Genomic DNA, 22,381 nt, shown 5'->3' with positions numbered 1-22,381 from the left:
AAAACCGGATCACAAGCAGGGAACAGAGGCACGAAACCCGGATCACAAGCAGGGAACAGAGGCACAAAAAACGGATAACAAGCAGGGAACAGAGGCACAAAAACCGGAGCACAAGCAGGGAACAGAGGCACGAAAACCGGATCACAAGCAGGGAACAGAGGCACAAAAACCAGATCATAGGCATGGAACATAGGCACAAAAACCGGATCACAAGCAGGGAACAGAGGCAAAAAAAAACGGATCACAAGCAGGGAACAGAGGCACAAGAAGGGAACAGAGGCACAAGCAGGGAACAGAGGCACAAGCAGGGAACAGATGCACAAAAACCGGATCAAAAGCAGGGAACAGAGGCACAAAAACCGGATCACAAGCAGGGAACAGAGGCACAAGCAGGGAACAGAGGCACAACAACCGGATCACAAGCAGGGAACAAAGGCACGAAAACCTGGAACAGAGGCACGAAAACCGGGAACAGAGGCACGAAAACCAGATTACAAGCAGGGAACAGAGGCACAAAAACCGGATCACAAGCAGGGAACAGAGGCACAAAAACTGGATCACAAGCAGGGAACAGAGGCACAAAAACCAGGAACAGAGGCACGAAAACCGGGAACAGAGGCACAAAAACCGGGAACAGAGGCACGAAAACCGGGAAGAGAGGCACGAAAACCGGATCACAAGCAGGGAACAGAGGCACGAGCAGGGAACAGAGGCACGAGCAGGGAACAGAGGCACAAAAACCGGATCACAAGCAGGGAACAGAGGCACGAAAACCGGATCACAAGCAGGGAACAGAGGTACGAGCAGGGAACAGAGGCACGAAAACCGGATCACAAGCAGGGAACAGAGGCACAAGCAGGGAACAGAGGCACAAAAACCGGATCACAAGCAGGGAACAGAGGCACAAAAACCTGGAACAGAGGCACGAAAACCGGGAACAGAGGCACGAAAACCAGATTACAAGCAGGGAACAGAGGCACAAAACCGGATCACAAGCAGGGAACAGAGGCACAAAAACTGGATCACAAGCAGGGAACAGAGGCACGAAAACCGGGAACAGAGGCACAAAAACCGGGAACAGAGGCACGAAAACCGGGAACAGAGGCACGAAAACCGGATCACAAGCAGGGAACAGAGGCACAAGCAGGGAACAGAGGCACGAGCAGGGAACAGAGGCACGAAAACCGGATCACAAGCAGGGAACAGAGGCACGAAAACCGGATCACAAGCAGGGAACAGAGGTACGAGCAGGGAACAGGGGCACGAAAACCGGATCACAAGCAGGGAACAGAGGCACGAAAACCGGATCACAAGCAGGGAACAGAGACACAAGCAGGGAGCAGAGGCACAAGCAGGGAACAGAGGCACAAGCAGGAACAGAGGCACGAAAACCGGATCTCTAGCAGGGAACAGAGGCACGAAAGATGCCCAAGAGTGTTAAGAGCGCCACCTGAGCGGGTGTTGGGCACGGCGTCCACGAGAGAGCGCTAACCTCGGAGCCGGCCTGGCAGCGGCCTCCTGGCAGAGCCGATTCAGATGTTCATCGCAGCGAGGTCGATGACATAAAGGTTTAGCTAATAACTCCTTTCCCCAAGAGGCTGGTCAATTAACTCCTTGCTCTGCAGTTTACTATCACCATTAATCTGTTATGTGTGTCTCTGCTTTTCTAGTATTTTAGAATGACTACCTCTGCAAACAGCACGTGTTCTCCAAAAAAATACAACCTTTTCCAACTCGATTGAACATGCACATCTGTGAGTAAAGCCTTCGACACAGTTTTAATTTGATTGACAGACGTCTAAATCAATAAATATGATACTGTGCAGCACGCATAAACATATTCTGGGCGCTATAGGGGAATCGGGAGATGCCCTCCTGACAGCTGGTGCCCATGAACTCCTGAAAGGGCAGGTAGAGGTATGTTTGTTTACCGTGACGTTGTTAGAAGCATGGGCACAGTCACCCGCTCTACGGCACAGTTGGGACACTTTTTGACAGCCGTTGGGCTGGTGCGCACGTTTAATTGTTATATTGAATGTTTGGTTGGCGCTTTTGAGAATATAACGTTACTTCGAAGCGTCGGGAGAAGCAGGAGGCATGGAAAAGATACAGGCGGGGACTAGAAAGTGAGGATGGGGGTTTGATGAAACTAGCTTCTCCAAAACGCTGGCACCGCACCGGACTGAATGACAGCACTTTACGGGAGCGCCTGAAGGGTTCTTACGGGAAGGGAGGGAGCGGGAAGGTAGAGGGGAGATGACAGCAAGAGGGCATGAGGAGACGGGAGGCAGTCAGGTGATGTGCGAGAGAGCACAGTTTGGGGAGTCCAGACAGGACTGAGTGAAACATCACAGTACGCCGTCTCAAAGATAGCTGGCAATCCCACAGGGAGACTCCCCCCCCCCCCAAACTCTGCTTTTAATGGGGCAACATCTTGTGGATCCCTGGCTTACAAGAGGCAGCACGTGACAGGCCCCCTCAGACCTTGTCTAGTGCTGCCAGCGCTTACATGCCAGGTCGTGAATGAATGAATGCATGAATGAATGAATGAATTAAATAAAGCAATGCGTCCAGATGGCGTCACAACCTTTGGGATAGCCCAGAGTGGCATATACAGGCTATTCACCCACACAGAGGTTAGCAGGGTCGGTGCAGCAGCCACTTACGTGCAGTGTCTCTGAGGGCCGCTTGGCAGGGGCAGAGTCACTGTCAGGGCGAGCTCCGCCTGACTCTGCCCTGGCGCCCTTTCAGAGACATGGTCATGCATCCTCCCCGCTCCACATCAGCTCGGCCGGCTCTACGCAGCGTCGCAGGCATGTTTAGCTATTTATATGGTAAATGAAAATAGACACACACAAACAGATACCGTCAGCAAGTGAGAAGCACACAGCAGAGCTCCTGGACATGAGGACACGTATAGGAAAATCAATGAGTAAGGAAGGTATTTCCCCTCGTGGAGCCTGTGCACGCCGAAGATACAAAGGACGCGGCATGTCTAGACAGGGGACGTCAGAGCAACTCGTTGGGTTCAGAGCCGGAAGCAGAGCTCTGCCCTGAAGGTAGCCCGCTGACTCCTGCTGGCTAGCCCTTGGCCTCTCCAGGGTCATTAACATCCGACAAACATGTTTCTTTTGCTTAAAGCGCAACAATGCCCTTCTGTGGGTGAGCTGTCCATGTCGGTCAGATCCCGTTCGCCCCAGCTCTAGTCTAGCCCCATTCTGCATAGGCGCTCGGTTGCATACATGCCCACGAAAGCGGACAAGGGACAGTCACATTACCCAGTGAGGCAGTTCTCCTGCAGCACCCACACTGCCATACAACCCCAGTGAACTCCCCTGTAGCTTCAGGCTTAAGGGACTGATCCACAACATAGACTTGGGACCCCCTCTTGTTTACTTATAGCCAGGGAATAGAGAGGAAAGCAGCAAAACAGCAGAAGAAAATTCCCCCACGGCCTAAATATTATTTAACTTGCGACATTGTTCAAATACTTTATAGAGAGTCCTTCAAAACATAACAGGTACACATATTTTCTTTATTATTTTCAATAATTTATAGATTTTTTGTATGTATAACAAAAAAGCTTTTTTCTTATTTTCTGTATAATTTTCTTTTTAGTTCATTATTTTCTTATAATCATATAAATATTAAAATCCAACTTATCATATTATTATTTCTCAAGTTTTAAATACATTTCAAAAAGACACCCATATTATCACACACCTATCTACACTCGCATACTATTCATACATTCATCTTCACACACTCCTCTTTTTATCCAGAGCAATCTCTTTTTTCTGTAGCTGAGGTGACACAGATTAAAGTGTGGATTCCCACGCCAGGTCGCCGCGGGTTTCGGTGGGCTTGTACCACCTTCCTCAGGACCGACAGAGAAAAGTTTGCTTCCTTTTTGTGTGGACACTGGGTATCTAAAATTACAAAAACAACTTAATGTACCCATAACACTTAATATGTTTGGAGGACAATCAAATACATATTTTAATATTCAGCTACACATAATTTCTAGATTGCAATGATATCTTTAGAGGGTAAAAAAAGCCTTTTTAAGTTATGATGTTGAAATGAGGGAGACACTGTTTAGAGAGAGATTTTCTCTGCTGTTGTTTCTTTCTTGTTAGTAAATTCTTTTGACTATAATTCTTTGATCTATATCCGGTACTTCTTGACTCACAGTTAGTTCCCAATCTGAAGCCACATCAATAGTAGCTACAACCACCCTTTTATATGGGACTATAAGTATTGAGGCCAGAAGTATAACTAGCCCTGGGTCAGAGATGTACTACTCTATGCACCTATGCCTATTGATGAGACTCCAAGACAAGTTTACCCCCTGACTTTTTCTGACATGTTGGTGTACGTTATACTTCATTGCCGTCTGCTTGTGTCCCTACTTTGGTGGGAACTTTTCCAACTTCCTCTTCAATCTCCGAGATGTCTGCAAAAATGAGAACGATGACAAGCAGCGTGGTGGCCCCCAGCATCCAGCGCCTGCGTTCTAGATGCATGGCTCGGAGCTAGCAGAGGCGGCCGCACGCTGAGCCCGGCAACAAAAGAGCAGCGCGGGGATTCCCTTGCTCGCCTTCTCCTCACAGACTCACGATATCGGCTACTGCCCCAGACTACAACTCGGCACTCAGAGGCCAGTATCTAGTTCACTTAGGTGTAACATCATGAGCCCCGATGTTTGAAAATACCCTGTGTGGCGCTAACGCAATCCGCACCCCCGGTAACTGCGCAATTGGTTTGTGAAAATGGCGGTCTGGGGAAGACAGCAAAACAAGCCATCAGGAGGGCAGTCGAACACCACCACGTTTATCCGAGGCGAGGCATAAATGCCTGGGAGAAACACAGCGTCATTTTTTGATTCAGGGCAAGGTTTCTTTCTCTCCTCTTCCCATTGGCTGGAATGTAAAATTCCAGCCAATGGGAAGAGGAGAGAAAGAAAAGAGCAAGAACCTAAACCCCCGCCCCCCGAATCCGGGCTTGAACGGAGTGATGCCCCTCTCCTCCAATGGCTGGCCTCCGTTTAGGAAGCCAGCAATGGAGAAGAGGGGCGGGTTCAAGCCCCCATACTGAAAAACAAAATTTCTCACCAGCGAGACTGCGCAAGCGCAGCCTACGCAGGCCGAGACCTAAAAATGGCCTTTCCTGCCACAGTTTCGACATCTAAAATTCCTTGCCATATACATGTGGTACTAGATGTAATGTGGCCAGGGACACCAAAACAGTAAGACTTTATCATTCTAGGATTTGTTTGTGGAAGTGTTGATTGGGATTGTACTTTATCATTAGACTTGTCATGTGACTGTTTTTTAACTTCCTCTATTGACATATATATCTCTGACACTTTGGACGAATGCTCCTTTAGTAACTCGCTCCCACTGTTCTTACACTTCTTCTTTATCCATAGTTGTGTGTGGTCTAAACCCTTGGCAATTTGTATGGTCTCATCAACTGTGGGATCATTGAGTAGCAGCTTTACTATTTGATTATTTGTGCACCTTACTATTTGATCCCGTATGAGGGAATCACTTCAATTTTCAAACTGGTATATTAAAGATGGACCCCCTTAAAGCTGTCACATAGATAATTTGTCTTCATCGGCTGTCTGTACATGAAAGAAATAATTGTGTCACTCCAATACAATGTTTATCTTTGCTACAAAACGCACATCTAACATTAGTAAAGCCATTTCATATACATTGTTGGGTTGACCCTCTCCTGTGCCTAAAGAGTTCTCCGGAAGATCTTCGTACAGTTATCGTCCTTCTACAGCAAGATGGTGAAGGACCATATGTGAGCATCAATTGCCAACATGTAGAAGCTAAACAATTTTCTCCACTGTCCCATGGTATTGATAGCTCGCCTGGAGTAGCGAGAATTGTTAGCGGGGGAGCTAAACCTTGATCAGCCATGACACCTTCAATATGCCCAAATACAAATTTAATATATAGGTGCAATCTATATTTACAAAATGCAATATGTCTTCGAGAAAAACGCAATGCTTTTTTCTCGAAGACGTACTGGTGTTTTTTTTTTGCAGAGACATATAGATCGACTTAGGATCTCTTTACGCTAAAACTCAAGAAGACCTGTAAACTCATTTGATTATTTGAAATGTCCTGAAGAAGCCCCAGGCCGGATGGCCATGTAAGGGGGTGAAACACTTGTTGGCTGTCCTCCACTTTTACAGTCTATCTACTCCAACTCTCCTTTCTTCATAAGAAGACATTCCAATCCCTAGTGCCAAGTTACACATTACTTAGGAATATTCCAGCAGCTCTATACTTGAACACAAGCAAACCAGGACCGGTTTTGCCCTAGTTATGGACTCTTCAGCCGAGTAGAGTTTGGTTCCAGTGGCACAGTGTGCATGGTCGGGACTGATTTTCATAATCCTGGGTCCAAACTGAGGTGGCATGGTGGGTGAAAGAACTATAGATTGAGATGCGATCCCGAGTGATTGCCAGTGACTGAGATTAATTTGAGCATTCTTTTAATCACCTTGCTTTTGCATATTTTGTTTTTTAGGCATAGGGAGATTAAGTGATATGCCCAGAATGACAGGATGTTGTCCCTATGCCGATACTTGAACCTGGTTCCTGAGTTCTTAGTTTGCAACTCTGGCTGTGTCGTCACATCATCTCCCCTCCTCTTCTTGTGTTCAGGACCTGTCCAGGGAGCATGTCCATGGTATCTATTTCTTACATTAAGCTTGTTTCAAAGTGCTGTATTTTTGTCAGATCTATGGATGAGGTGCAGGGCGATTATTAATTGCCCTGGATTACACAGTCGGTTAAATTAGTAGAGCCAGGAGTGCAGTACAGGCTGGACTGTTCCTATCTGAGCAGGGTCACAACTGATTTGCATTTAGCTGGTTCTAAACTGAGGTGGCATGATATGCAAAATCACAATGGATTTGGATGCAGCCCCAAGTGATTACAGATGGCTGAGATTAATTTAAGCTTTCCAACCATCACTTTTTTTCTTACCTATTGTGTCGCCCTAAGTGGGACGGGTATGTCCAGACGTGGGTCTCATGCTCACTGTGTCACTGGAAACAAGCTGGACCCAGCTGATGAGGCCATAACTAGGGTGAAACCGGTTCTGAGTTGCTTGTGTTCCGGTTCAGGGAGGCCCTGGCTTGCCAGTTCGGGCTGGACTGTTCGTATTGGAGCAGGGTCAAGATTAATGTGCACATGGCTGGGTCCAAATTGAGGTGGTATGGTGTGCAAAATTCCGATGTAGCCCAAGAAAATACCAACCAGTGGCTGATATTATTTCAAGCATTCCATCCATCCCTGTTTAGTATACTTGGTGGGAATTCTGTACAGCAAAAGTCCATGTGTGACTGTTTAATTTTTGAAAGTCTAAGACTATATAATAAGAATCATCAGGTTTAAGCACTAGAAATAATTGATTAATCATAGGGGAGACAGAAGGCTCAATCACACCCTATATTCTAATTGTCATAGAATCTCCCAAACTGGGCATTTAGCTTAATCTTTATTAGGATATTGTGCTTGCACCTGTGGACTGGACCTTATAGGTCTAACATGATAAGGTAAGTCTTTATCCTAACCAACATGATACAAAGCTGGGGCCTGTTCCAAGAGCCCACTCTGCAGCATATGCTGCTTTAAACTCCTATGGAACAAGAACAGAAAAGGAAGCTATAACACCCTCCCCTTGTGGAACATTTCTAACAAACTCCGGCGGCCAATCAATCTTAACCAAGAGAATGTCATATTCTGTCAGAATATTGCTTTAATAGTGCGTGGCATGTGATGAAGTGCACAGTTTACCAAATTTGTCTTCACTTTTATAACAATCTTATCTTACTAGGCCCATTTCATCGTCAACCCTCAGACTCACAATATTCTCAATAATTTCTTAGATTTCTACGAACCCTTGTCCTCCGATGAATCTTTTGTTGAGCTGACAGGGACTAGAATACTAGGAAACGTGAACAAATATTTTATGAGGACCTGGAATAAAATAATTGTTACCTCAAACGTAATCCAAAACCTTTCTCAGCAACAGATCAAATGCCTTGAGACAAGAAGTATGACCAAAAGAAGGAGACAGAATTGATAAAGATATCATGGAAAACATTTATTGAATGCCTCAAATTGCATAGACAAGTAAATAAAGAAAATACATTTCAAATCAGATTTAATGACAAACTATTATTATCAGTAGCCTCACAAAACAAAACAGAGCATTATTAGACAGCTGGAAAATTCTCAGTGGAGAGAAACAGGATGCATTTTGAGGTTCAGTTATTAATCATACAAACTAGGCAAAGCTGAATGATTCAAGTTCATCCTCAGTTAGATCTGGGCAAGTCTGATCTGCCGCACCATGTGCCACAGTCGGAGTCAGATAACCTCTCAGCCGAAACGTAAATTTCCTGCAAATTTACCAGCCAGCAAAGTACAAGATTAGAGGTCGCAGTTCGATATAGCTCAGTTCGTCAAAGTCTATTCCACCCAGTGTGGATAGTAATTGGGCATAGAAAAGACAATAAGGATCAAAGGTCTGTCCTACAGCAAGGCAGGCAGAAAAAGGAAATGGCAGCCAGCCCCCAACACCTCTTCTGATAGGGCAATTATGCCTCCAAAGGTCCCAGGTTTTCACCCCTTAAATTATCAATTCCATCAGTCCTTGGGGTTCTCATTGGTCACTCATAGTGGGCTGTTGTGGGGTGATCAGTGAATCACACAAATCTGAAATCTCAGAAATTTCATTAAGATTCATTAACTTGAATTAAGTTCCCATTTGGTAATTTCCACAGAAGTGGGTGGAATTTTGCGTCCATTCCCAGGCGCTTTTCCCCGGGTTTGTAACAATACTGTTACATTTCTATTGAATATGCTTCTTAGGAAGAATTGAGGGGCATATTATCAAGAGGGTTTATCTCCGCTTTTTTGGCTTTAAAAGCCAAGAAAGCGGAGATAAAATTATCTCCCTATTACCAAGCTGTCGCTAACACCAGTTAGCGACAGCTAATAGGAGATAGCGACCATCTTGGGCCCCGCTTTGCATGTCAGTGATATTTATCACTAATGACATGCAAAGTGGGCGTGCCAAGATGTTAGCGACTGGAAACAGTCGCTAACATCGCTATCTCCTATTACCAACTTTTGGAGATATTCGCGCTAAGCGCGAATATCTCCAAAAGCTAACACCTGCCCTGAGCAGTTTTTAGCCATGTTTTCCAATGGGAGGTGGATAACATGGCTAAGAGCATTTGCTCGATAATGCATGAATATCGCTGACTTTTCAGCGATATTCATGCATTGCGGCCGTTTTTTATCGCAATTGCGATAAACCTTGCTAATAGCAAGGTTTATCTGCGATAAAAATCGCCGATTTGCGGCGATAATTTTTGTCTCTAAATAAGTTAGAGACAAAAATTATCTCTATTGGTTGGTAATATGCCCCTGAGTTCATTGTTAGCAGAAATGAAACTTCACAGAAAGTTCTCATGGGATTAGATGATTGTCTCACATGGTGTACATTAATGCAGAGTAAGAGAAGCATTTGAGGCCTACATGAAATTGAGCTGAATCACTACTGTTTGATTTCATTATAAATCACATATTTCATAAATGCATTTCGATTCTCTCCATAATTTCTTTTAGGTACTACATATCAATATTCGGCACTACTAAAAACAATTCTTAAGCATTATTTGTACGTTATCATTTTCAAACCAAAGCATAAATGTGTCACTCTCAATACATGGGTTATTGTATAGATGTTACAGAAGCTCAGATTTGTACTACGTCAAATCTTTCTAATTTAAACAAGTATTGCATTTCAAGAACTTCATTATACGTGCATCTATTTCAGGTACAATGCACATTTGAATGTTATCACAAAACTCTCTATGTTAGCAACATTTTATTTTCTCATAACATGTAAATCCGTTCATGTGTAGTTCTCATTGTATCTCTTTTTTGTTTACATTTTCTTATCATCATTTTAGAACACTCTACATGCTTTTTAACTCAAATCGTTTTTATTGAATTTTCAAGGAAAGAACAAATAAATGATAAACACAGTGAAAAATAATAATGATAACAAGAATGCGGACAAATAATAAAAAAACAGGAAAAATTACAAAAGAAGTATGCAACATGTATTTTCACATTTTTCGATTTAGCAAGTTAACATGTGTTCATCAAGAAACATTTTTCGCAATGATCTTTTACAGGTGAGAATTGATAAAATTAATAATAATATCTCCGCTCCATCACATTTCACCCTCAATTTGAATGTCCAAATCATGAAATCTATCTTGCGGCTAACCCGCTGATCTGGAGTTTCAAACTGTACATATTTATCACTCAGTCTCACCACCAGACAATCTTGAAGAGTCTGATTAACTATTGTGACCTCTGCTGTGCTGTTGAGAAGAGTTTTCACCTACATCTTGTTCTGAAGAAGAGTTTTGAGCATTAGTCACATTTTTCGTGGAAAATTCTGCCACTTTCTTCTTTTTAAATTGCGCTTTTTGTTGTGGAAGTTTATCTTCCTTTTTAGGTTTGCGCCTGCCTTGGAGTTTGAAAATGTACCTAGGAATCACAAACGCTTGTGCTTGTCCTTTTGTAGCCCGCTATTGGCCTTTGCATGCGTCTTTTTATACAAAAACAGCACGCAATTGGACAAAGGCGGGAGCATTGCTCCGCCCCTGGCCTATTGGTGTCAGTTACGAGCACCGGCCGTCATGTGGTTTCAATTATCATGCCTAGACACGGGCGCGATAATTGAAAGCACATGTCTTGATGTGGCGCGCGCGCACCACTCGCTGGATTGTTCTCTTTTTGGATCCATTTCACATAGAAGCAACTAAATGAAAGAAGGAAAGAGAGGTGGGGTGCTCGCGTGCACCACTCGTTTATATAATTATAATCTGTGGAGACACAACTGTTTTCAGAGAAGAAAGTCTTCAAGCGGTCCTGAGTGTAAAAAAATTTATATATCTTTCATGCTTCAATGTACAGATAATGTGTGATGTAAATGCAAGATAGCGTGGTATACTGCGGGGGGGGAGATTTTTATAAAACAAATAGAGTAATCATCTCCAACAGAAGTTCTCTGCTGCCCCTCCTGCTGTCCGCAATACTCTCCCTCTGGAACTGAGAACTGAAAAGTGTCCAAGCTTAAGGCTTGGCTTTTTACTTCCTCATTTATCTATTCTTTTAGACGGGTCGAACCTTTTTTCCATCCCTCCACTAGCTATCTATCATCCTTGTTGTTGAATAAGTCCTGCCTTCGTTCTCGGCCCCCGATATTTTGATCATTTCATTTATTTGCCTCCGGACATTCTGTTTCATTAGCGCCACGAAGCTTTGCGTCTGCACGCTCTAACAATACATTTCACACAACAACAGCTGCTCTGTGAGCGCTCCCAACAGCCTCCAAGGCCATGGACAGGCTGTATAAACACACTTTTGCGCCACTTTTCCCATGTTAAAAATGATGCAAAAGTGGCACAAGGGGCTTGTAAATCGGCACCATGGTATTCAGTCTGGCCTGCGATATTTTTGACAAGCAGGTGCATGGGATGGGCAACCTATGAACTCTATGGAAAGTCAGCAGACAGCAGCAAGCACTGTAAATCCATACTAGTGAAATAATCTGCGCAATAAAGATGAGGAATAGAGGATTTAGGGGCATATTATCTAGAAGTGCGTTAAAAAACGCACATCGCACATCCTCATATGGCCGGCTATCGCCGGATTTTTTCGCCGTGATAGCGCGTAATTATCAATGCGCATCACGTAGGCGAAATTAAATCCGGCGATAGTCGGCAATATGGAACATTAGCGCATGAAAACAAACGTTGTTTTCACGCGCTAATGTGTGCCTTGATAATATGGGGGGGTGGATTCAGCGTTATGATCCACACCCCCATGTTATCAATGCCTTAACACCTGGTCAGAGCAGGCGTTGGGAGACCTGCGATAAACGAGTTTATCGCAGGTTTTTGTCTCCCAATGCCTGCCTTGGTAATAGGGTATTCCCACCTCCAACCACATTTTACATGTGGTTGGACGTGGGAACGCCCACTTTGCATGTCATTAGCGATGTTTCTCGCTGACATGCAAAGTGGGCTTGTGGCAGACGTTAACATGCCCTTGTGGATAGGGCTCTAGAAGTATTGCCGCTTTCTCTGCACAATTCGCCGAAAAAGCGGCGATACTTCGCCTTGTTAATATGCCCCTGAGTGACTGCCTTTTGGTGCTCATAGAGTCTCAGCTTGGGACTGATTTCACAGAGCTGCTGCCATTGTACCAGCCATTTAGAGGATACGTGAGAGCTGTTAAGGTGTACTTAAGCTGCTCAGTCTCATCGTATGCTGGATAGTTTCGTATGACAGGCAGTAATTAATTTGAGCCGGTGGGAGCCACCTGCTCTTTTTTGGGGACCAGCAGTTATTTTTGGGGAAAACAGACAAACACAAAATAAGAGAAGAAGGAAAAACCGTCACCGTGGGAGAAAGCAGGAACTTGTCAGACTGAGATACATGGGCAGATAGTGTCTGGCAGTGGATTAAATAGGCATGAGGTGGAATCACGCAGCCTGGGTATTCGACACGCTGACATTTAAAAGCACTGGCTGCTGGCTTCTGAGCAGTGCTTTGAGCGCCGGCACTTGTGTTACAAATTAAGCACTGGACGCGTCTTAATGGTTCACTGTTGGGAGCCATTGACATTCACCAACATTCACCACTATTACCTAAGCGGTCAGGAATCTGCAAAAGAGAGATAAGACTCCCTCCCAGTAAGCTAGGAATTGGGCTGGCTCATACAGGAAATGAAACCACCCTCCCCTGCTCTAAAAGGAACAACAACAAAAGAGGACTACCATCTCGATCTCCCCTATTTGGTGGCCATCTTGGTCCAGTCTCTCCCTCGCTCTGGCGGCCATCATGGACTAGTCTTTCCCACCAGTTGTACATAACCTAAGAACAGGCCATTCATACCCATCCAAGACTGTACAGAGCGCCACGTCTAATCATCTTGTGACTTAGTGTCTACCTTTTATTGAAGTATCATATATTTAATGGTATGTTATACAACAGATTACTACCTCATATATGTGTGATATGTGTGATTAAGTATCTGCCCCTTATTGCAATACTGTATTCCTACCTGTACTTTGTAGAATTTTTTGTACCCCGCACCTATGTCACTTTCTCCTCACAGGTATTGCACCGATCGCTACCTCATATTTCTTTTGGATGCTCACTAGTGTCATTTATGACTCAAGCAGCCTCTGTCTGCACCCTGACTCTGTTAGTATTATACTAGTATTTGTATTTGTAGTGTATATGCATCTTCGTGCGATTAAGTGACTGCTCTATATTGCAGCTTTATACCTCTACTAGTACTCTATACACTCTGAGTAAACTGCACCCATCTCACTTTTCCCTCACCGGTGCGGCACCAAACGCTACCTCATGCTGCACCTGCACCTATCTCACCTTTATCCCTATCATTCACTGCTCGCTACCTCATTTATTTGGTTCTTACACTTACACCCCTAGCTTTATTTTGAACATCTGTAATGCACTGAATGTGAATACTTTTTTTTCTGCATTTGACTGCTGTTTGTAATTGTTTTTTTGTTACTGGCACATGTACCTCACATATGTTTGACTACACACTACTGTCACTTTTGATTCAGGTATTTTACTGCCTGCATAGGTATTCTATTTTATTCCAGTATATTATTTATATTATAGGCTATCACTAGTGACACTCACTAGTGTCTTCCTTGGCCCTGTAACTAGCGGCTGACAGTTTGTACTATCGGCCTATTTCCTACCCCTATCACCACAGCCTCTATAAAATGGAGCTCAACGGCAAGAACACTTTTAGAATTAACTACCCCTCCACTCCTCTCTCCAAAAATGCCACTAAACGTTTTAAACACAACTTCCTGAGGTCACACCCAGAAACACCCTTTGCTGACACTTACTTCTCACTGGGCAATGGAGCCCTGAATACTGATATCATCTTCCACACCGCACGCAGAGCCCAATGGAGGAAAACTTTCCTATCCCTACTCACAGTCTCCACCACCAGGAAAACAACTCATGGCCTAAGTCTCACCATCACACCTTCCCACCTCTTCCCGGGCAGGTCTACCATTACCATCTACAATAACGGGATTGTCCTAATCCAATCCACGGACAAGAACCTGGAATTACTAGACAACCTGTTCCCCAAGTTCAAAGAGCACCTCTCCAAGCTGCGGACCCCCACTCAGAACTCCGCGGGCACTATCACCCCTGACGTCGCAGCCACCACCTACTACACTTCTACCCCTAGCACCCCAGTAAATGGCCCACCTGTTGTTAACGCCCCCCACTCCCCAAGAACAGTCACAAATAACTCCACCGCACATACTAGCAACCCCTCTACCCTTCTTACCCCCACCCATATCCCCTCCATCCCTCCCCCCCCGGACAGAACATCCCCCACCCACAACACACCATCATCTGAACAAGCCACCGCCCAAAGTTTATCCACCCCCCCCTCCCATCCCCTCCACGACAGACACCTCTCCCTCCCCATCTCCCTTCACACTCCCACCCACGAGTCTCTCACACTTGACACAACAACTCCCGCCCACAACACGCCTACATCTGCACACACCATCACTCGGAGTTTATCCACCCATCCTCCCCATCTCCCCCACGGCAGACACCTCTCCCTTCCCTGCTCCCTCACCACTCCCACTCACAACTCTATCTCCCTCCCAACAAAAGATACAGAACATACCTCCTCCCTTACCCTAGCATCCCCCTCTCTCCCACCTCCTATTCTCAGCCCTCACTACCCTCCTGTCTCCCCCACTGTCCTCAGCCTTCACTCACTATTCTACTCACCGGCACCGTCTCCCACTGAAGTCACTACCTATGCTTCTCACCCACCGCCTGTCGCACCTACATCACCCACACCCCTCGCCCACAAACACGCCCACTCCTGGAATACCATCCCACCCATTAGCTCCGTGGAACCCCTCAACAACACTAGTATACCCCCCCCCCCCCGATACCCTGCCTACTCACCAGCTCACTACTCAACCACTCACCAACGGCTCTCTCCACCAACACCTTCCCCAATGACCCTCCTGACCTGACTTTATCCACCCTCCAACAAGTCAAAGAGGAAATCTTACAAATCAAAAAAGACATCCACGCAATCAAAGACCTTCTCTCCTCACAGCCCAGTCTACCTCCCACCATCCCACTACCCTACAAACGACGCACACTCCCTGCATACCCTCGCCCCCGACGACACCAGCAATGGCCTACTATCCCCCGCCCCCGACGACACCAGCAATGGCCTACTATCCCCGTGCGCAATAATTCCCACCGCCCCCGTCGTGTTCTCAACTCCTTGTCGGACCGCGACTTATGCTCTCTCCTACGCTCTTATGGCCCAGGTCCGGTAAAAGACTTTTCCAACTCACACATCCCCATACCCACAATTCTTACAAACCCTCTAAGGCCCCCAACACTCAACAACAGAGGCTCCGTCCCTAACAACCTCAGAAAAGTTCCCCTCACACTAGAAAACTCGACCACCCTTCTCTCTCCCAAACTCAAATGCATCCTACTAAACTGCAGATCGGCCCAGAGACATTCCTCCGACATCGCGGATCTCGTCTCAGATAGGGATCTGGACCTAGCCATTCTAACGGAAACGTGGCTCACTGAAGCCTCTACCCCGATTATGGACATACTAGTCCCCCCCAATTATCACATCATCAGGCTGGACAGGTCTCCTGGCAAGACGGGCGGGGGAATTGCATGCATTTTTAGGAGCAACCTCTCCGTTACTCAAGTCACCTCCCCCTCCCTTTCCTCCTATGAACTCCTCTGCCTCGACATCACCAGTGAGGGCAAACAAGTCTGTGCTTTACATCTCATCTATCACCCGCCTGGTGACAATCTCATATTCACTCAACAATTCATGGACCTGATCACTTCCAATGCCGGTCGGCAGACCACTCAAGTCTACCTGGGTGACTTCAATCTCCATTGGAACGATCAGAAAGACACCGTGGTGAATAGTCTCAAAACTTTCCTCAATGCGCTTGACCTCACCCAATTATGCGATAAACCAACACACGACAAAGGCGCGATACTCGATCTCATCATTGCCAAAGAGAACGCTATTCAACTGGAGGCGATTCTACCCTGCGATTGGTCAGATCACCACATTATCACCTTCTTTATCAACGAAAAAGTTAAACCTAACCCTACTCAACCAATCAAAACCAAAGCATGGAAAAGGGATTTGAAGAATCTGAATCCCTCTACCCTACCTCCCCACATCGGCAACCTCCTCCTTCCCCCTTCAGGGGCCTCAGATGTTCAATCACTGACTGACCACTACCTTGACTCTATGAACACAATAGTCAATGAAGTCGCCCCTCTGCAACTGAAGAGAGTCTCCACCAAAATCTCTAACCCCTGGTACGATGACAGACTCAATGATGAAAGGCGTAATATGCGAATGGCAGAGCGCACCTGGAGATCGGACCCTTCAGCGCTGCATCTCAAAAAGCTTAAGAACAAGAGAAATGCCTACTTTAGGAAAATAAAGCGCACAAAGTCGGACTTCTTCAGCCGCCAGTTGGACCAAGCGAAGAACAGGCCAAGAAAGCTGTTCGAGCTAATCAAGACCCAAACAAAGGCACAACCCACACAATCAAACAGCTCAACAAACGACACCCCACACTGTGAAGCCTTCTCTGCTTTCTTCAAACTAAAGACTGACAACATAAAAAATGACCTCATCATAGATGTAAGCCGATACCCCAGCCACACCAGAATGGCAGACACTCAACCTAAAAACAAGGCATCCTGGCAGTACTTCGATACCTATTCAGAAGAAGCAATATACAAACTGCTCTGCACCTTGAAGCCCTCTAATCACCTCACAGACCCTCTACCTGCTAATGCTGTAAAAGACTTTATCCCCTTGCTCCTCCCTCTCTGGACCAAGATCATCAACAGCTCTCTGCAACAAGGCCACATTCCAGACTCCCTTAAGGTGGGGCAAGTCACGCCCATACTCAAGAAACCTACAGCTGATCCGTCTGACCTAAACAACTATCGGCCCATCACCAATATCCCCACCCTGGCCAAACTGCTGGAGAAATGTGTCCAACTCCAACTAACAAAACACATTGATCAATTTGACCTCCTCAACCCTCATCAATCAGGCTTCAGAGCGAAACATAGCACGGAAACAGCTATGACACACATAATTGATGACGCCCTCCAAATTCTGGATCGCAATGAGTCCTGCCTCCTCATCCTTCTTGACCTCTCGTCAGCATTTGACACGGTCAAACATGAGAACTTGCTGGAGCTGCTAAGTACTAGAATGGGGCTATCGGGAACTGTTCTCAAGTGGTTTTCGTCTTTCCTTCACAATCGGTCTCAGAGGTTCAAGATCGACAATGTGCTATCTACACCTGTGCCTGCAGATCTAGGTGTCCCACAAGGATCCACCCTCTCCCCTACACTGTTCAACCTCGTTATGGAACCGCTCGCCACCTTGCTTCAAGCATCCAATGTTCAATTCCATATGTACGCCGATGACACACAACTCTATCTAAAGTTACAATCCCCGGAAGATATCAAACATCTGAATTCCACGCTTATTAACACCCAATCTTGGCTGGCCGATAATCACCTCAAACTAAATGCTCTGAAAACTGAGTTCCTACTCATCACACCCCCGGCGAAAATCTCCACCACCCAAACCTGGCTCAACAACCTAACAGCACTCAATGTCCAACCTACCATTGTGGACTCGGCGAAATCCCTAGGCATCACACTCGACGCCAAGCTCAACATGCAGCAACACGTCAGCAAAGCCACAAAAGCAGCTAATTTTCAAATTAACACGCTGAGGAAAATTAAACCCTTTCTCCCGGCCAAAGACTTCCAAACTGCTGTACAAGCTTTAGTCATCCCTAGAATAGACTACGGAATTGCGGCCCTCAGCGGTCTCCCACTAGTCACAACAGCACCCTTAAGAGCCTCCCTGAACGCTGCCGCGAGACTCATTACTGGCTCTAGAAAGCATTCGCACATATCCCCAGACTTAAAGACTCTAAAATGGCTGCCTTTTGAGGCCAGAATTCATCTAAAAATTGCAGTTATGACACACGCGGCCGTGCACCACAAGGCACCCAACTACCTCGCTCAAAAGCTGTCTATATCAGGAGGTTCGAGATCCAATAGGAGTACAAAAAATCTACTCCTGAAACCTCGTAGATTCCGGAAAGTGAAAACCTACAAGCGCTCCTTCTCAGGAATGGCACCCAGGATCTGGAATGCGCTCCCTCCTGAAATCAGGCTGATCCCCTCCACCTCACTCTTCAAGAAAGAGGTGAAAACCATCCTTCTGGCCAAGATCTCCTGATCGTTATAGATGCTGGTTCAGAGACTCTTCATTGCTTGTATCACTGCGCAATATCCCCTGGCACTATACTCTACTTGTTGGGGGCACCACTACGCTACTCTCTTACTACCGACCAAGATGTGATACACGTTGGTTTACTGATTCACCTGTACACCTCTGTAGTGGGATCAATGACCTGTGCTGTCCTATATTACTTCCTTACCTGACTGTATATGGATTGGTTTTATGTATGTTTTTATTAACCTTGTTATTACCATGCTATTGACTATTATGCTGTTCCCATTATCTCTGTTGACTCCTACTGCCCCTACCCTGTCTTTGTAAAGCGCTCTGATATCTGTAAGGATCCTGTTCGCGCTATATAAAACTTTGAATAAATAAATAAATAAATAAATAAATAAACATATGTGAGCAGCGCAGCTGGGTGTATGTTTATATTTGGAATGTCTGCGTCGGAAGTACCACTGGCATGTCTGTGCTGTGCCTTTGAAATGTCCTGTGTAATGTGTTCGCTCAGACGTTGGAATCTTCGTTGAGAAACAATGCATGGAATGAATCAGGGGCGGCCTTAGGCATGTGCAAGCTGTGCACCTGCACAGGGCCGCCAAACCCCAGGGGCCGCCACGTCAATATATATCCTTAATATATTAATCCTCTGAGAATGGATACATATTTGCGTGGCGGCCCCTGGCAGGGATTTTGTGGCCTCCGGCTCTGTTCCACTTCCAAACACCCTGACCCCCCTCTTCAATGGCCTCCGCACCTGCGTTCTTCCTGGTTCCTGATTGGCTTCTTTTTTTCCCTACCCACTGCTGGCCCGCTGGTACAGGCGTATATAACATTGCAAGCAAAATGAAGAGAATTCAAGTATACGAATGTGGTTATTCGAAACGAAAGAGAAAGGCGGCTCAGCAGGCTTTCATAGCATCACAGGAAGGAGCAATCTGGCTCCTCCTCCTAAATTTTATTGTTCTGAGACAAATTTGGAAGGGTAGGAGCAGCCGCAGGTACTGGTCATCTAACGCCTTTTCTGGACGTTTTAATAAAACACCTTCCTGAGCTCTGGGGGGCTCCGCCCCGCCCGGACCCCCTCTTCCGCGGCCCCCAACCTACGCTCCCTGCCCAATGCTGCCATGAGCCTAGAGCCGCCCCTGAATGAATGCAGCTTTAAACCCTTCGAACAGCGTACATCATGCTTCCTTGCATGTCACGTGTTTAGATTGTGCAGGTCTGTATTAAACAACCAAAGCACATCCGGCATCAACAGGCGTGGCACAGGCCTGGAGGGTACCCTGGCACTGCCAGATGGGCCGTCTTGAAACAGCGACCATCTAGCAGCAACATTGTGCCCGGCTGTCAGCTTAACACTGATTAGAACATTGGAATGTTGGGAGCTCCATTGAAAACAATGGAGTGCTCCGGGCTTATAATGGCTGGTGTAAGCCCGGAGCACTAACATTCCAATGTTTCTTTGTTCACAGCTCTGGCTGTGAACAAAGGCTTCAGGGAACCTGGGGGGATTCCAATCCCCTCGCGCTCCCAAAAGGCTTTGTTTTTTTTATTAGAACATTCTGTCCTCTAGTGACAGAATGTTCTAATAGCCTTAAAGCTCTTCGTAGATGGGCTATACCGCTATTAAAGTCCCTCTCCCTTGTTAAAGGCCCTCGCCTTCGGCTCGGGGCCTTTAAGGCTGGAGAGGGCCTTTGATAGCCGGTATAGCCCTCTACGGCGGGATATAAGGCTATAATATTACTACATCATTTCAGTGCCAAGTTACAATGTTGGAAGGGGTGTCTTGAAACATTTCATTTGAACCAGTAAAAGCACACAAAAATATTATTTATCCGTAAGATGGATGCATCGGTGTTTAGTGGTCCCATGCCATGAGAGAGTCTTTTGGCGGGTTCTAATTTATATGTCACCACCTGTAACCATGCTGGGAAGAGTAGACTTATACAAATAGGGTGAACATTGAAACTACCCGTTCCAGCGTGGTACTTACTCACTGTTAGCTGAAAGGCAGGAGTGGCTGAAAGTCACCCTCAAACGTAGGGCAGTCTGACAGCCCTGGAATGAGGGAGGGCTAGAAGGTAGCAGGGTATGACAGTTGAAACAATTAAATGCATGTATATTTAGCTGATAAACATTGGTGCCTGAAACCGGGAAGTCCTCCAATAAAAAAAAATACCCATCCAAGAAATCTGTGCTCACTGGACGCGCGCAACAACCAATGAAAATAACTCTTTGGGGGGTACTGAGTCACAAGTCTGGCAAACCACTGATGCTGAGACTCGAGGAACAAAGTCAGCAGCTCTGTAAGCTAAGCCACATCACTAGCTTCAAAACTTTTTTGTTTCCCTTCATGCAGGGCAGAGTGGCTATTTTCTCCCCGTTCCGTCAATCTACATGTGTTCTTGTTTTTGTTATATTGACTCTAGTCGGAGTTCAGCTGTAGTACTACTAACTTTTACGAAGGGAGTTTAAATGTTTGGTTAGTATAAATCTTCAGAACAGAAATATTGGCGACGTGAAAATTTGTTCAATGTGCCTTTCTCTTAAAAATTGGACTTTTATATTTGTTTATTAGTGTGTGCCTATTAACCTTCGTGGGGAATCCCCACGAAGGTTAATAGGCACACACTAATAGGGGAATATGTTTTGTGGCTGTACTTATTTTTCGCTTTTACAACCTATGGTGCTCTGTTCTATATAATGTACCGCTAATAATAAAAACTGTCTTTAAAATAATGCAGAAACTATTTGCTGATATTTACTTGATTGCAGTAAATATTTATGTTTAATTAAAAAAATTAAAAAACACAACATTTGTGCTGGACATATTTATGCAACCCTCATGCTTACAACACTCAAGAACATATACTACACTACATACTAATTTACACGAACACATACCAATTATACAACAGAAAACTATCTACAAATAATACTAGAACACAACTACAAATACATATTATTGTTGTGTATCAGAAAACTGCTACTTATTAGGCTGTTTCATTTTATCATTGTCACATAAATTATAATGTTTCCCAGAGGGCTCTCATTGAAGGGGTCCAGTCTTTGTTTTAGTTCTTCTCTTTTCATTATTCTTATCCCAGCGTTTGTTAGAAGATTTAGGGCCATATGTATCATAGTTCCGTTTTGCGAATTCTAAATAGCGAATTTTAAGGAATCGCTATTTAGAATTCGCAAAACGGTATGTATGTAAACAAATCGCTTTTTTATAGCGATTTCTTAACATTCCTAATTTGCGATTAGCAAATTGCTAATCGCAAATTACCCATTCATTTCTATGGGCCAGGTGGCCCATAGGAATGAAGGGGAAATTTGCGATTAGCAATTTGCTAATCGCAAATTAGGAATATTTTCAAGGGTGCAGGGGTATCTCAAGAACACCCTGCTGCACCCTTGAATATGACATGTGGGGGCATATGGCGCACATACATGCCCTAAGGGCATGTATGAGCGTCATATGGCACCTTTGGGTTTTTTGAAAATAGCTTTTTTTAAAGAATTCGCAACTTACCACCAACTAGAAGTTGGTGGTAATTTGCGAATCCTTATGGGCATTTTTAAAATATTTTTTCTTTGATACATTGCATTTAAGGAATTGCAAAATTTGCGATTCCTTAAGTGCAATCGCAAAATAAGGAATAGAAAATTTAGCGATTCCTTATTTTGCAGCAAAAATGTTACATACATACCATTTAGCTAATTAGCATTCGCAAAGGCCGAAATTCGCCGGATTTCGGCCTTTGCGAATGCTAATTAGCTTGATACATATGGCCCTTAGGTTCGTGTTTGATATTTTCGACTTCTGACTTTGCTTTAATGTATGGGATATTAGGTTTGGTTCCCAAACTTTCTAGAAGTAT

General features: G+C 45.1%; 1 protein-coding gene across 1 annotated transcript in view; it reads right to left on the bottom strand.

Annotated features, from left to right (window-relative positions):
- Positions 1–3,796: 3,796 nt before the first annotated feature.
- Positions 3,797–22,381, bottom strand: part of LOC144768003 (early activation antigen CD69-like) — an 81,018-nt gene continuing 62,433 nt past the window's right edge. Inside the window, exon 5 of the mRNA XM_078651395.1 lies at positions 3,797–3,929. Within this exon, the coding sequence (XP_078507521.1) occupies position 3,929 (1 nt within the window). The 3' untranslated portion in view covers positions 3,797–3,928. The remainder of the gene's footprint in view (positions 3,930–22,381) is intronic.

The sequence above is a fragment of the Lissotriton helveticus genome, chromosome 7, assembly GCF_964261635.1.
Source record: "Lissotriton helveticus chromosome 7, aLisHel1.1, whole genome shotgun sequence".
Taxonomy (NCBI): domain Eukaryota; kingdom Metazoa; phylum Chordata; class Amphibia; order Caudata; family Salamandridae; genus Lissotriton; species Lissotriton helveticus.
Note: the sequence above shows the minus strand (reverse complement) of the source record. Positions and strands in the feature narration are given on the sequence as shown.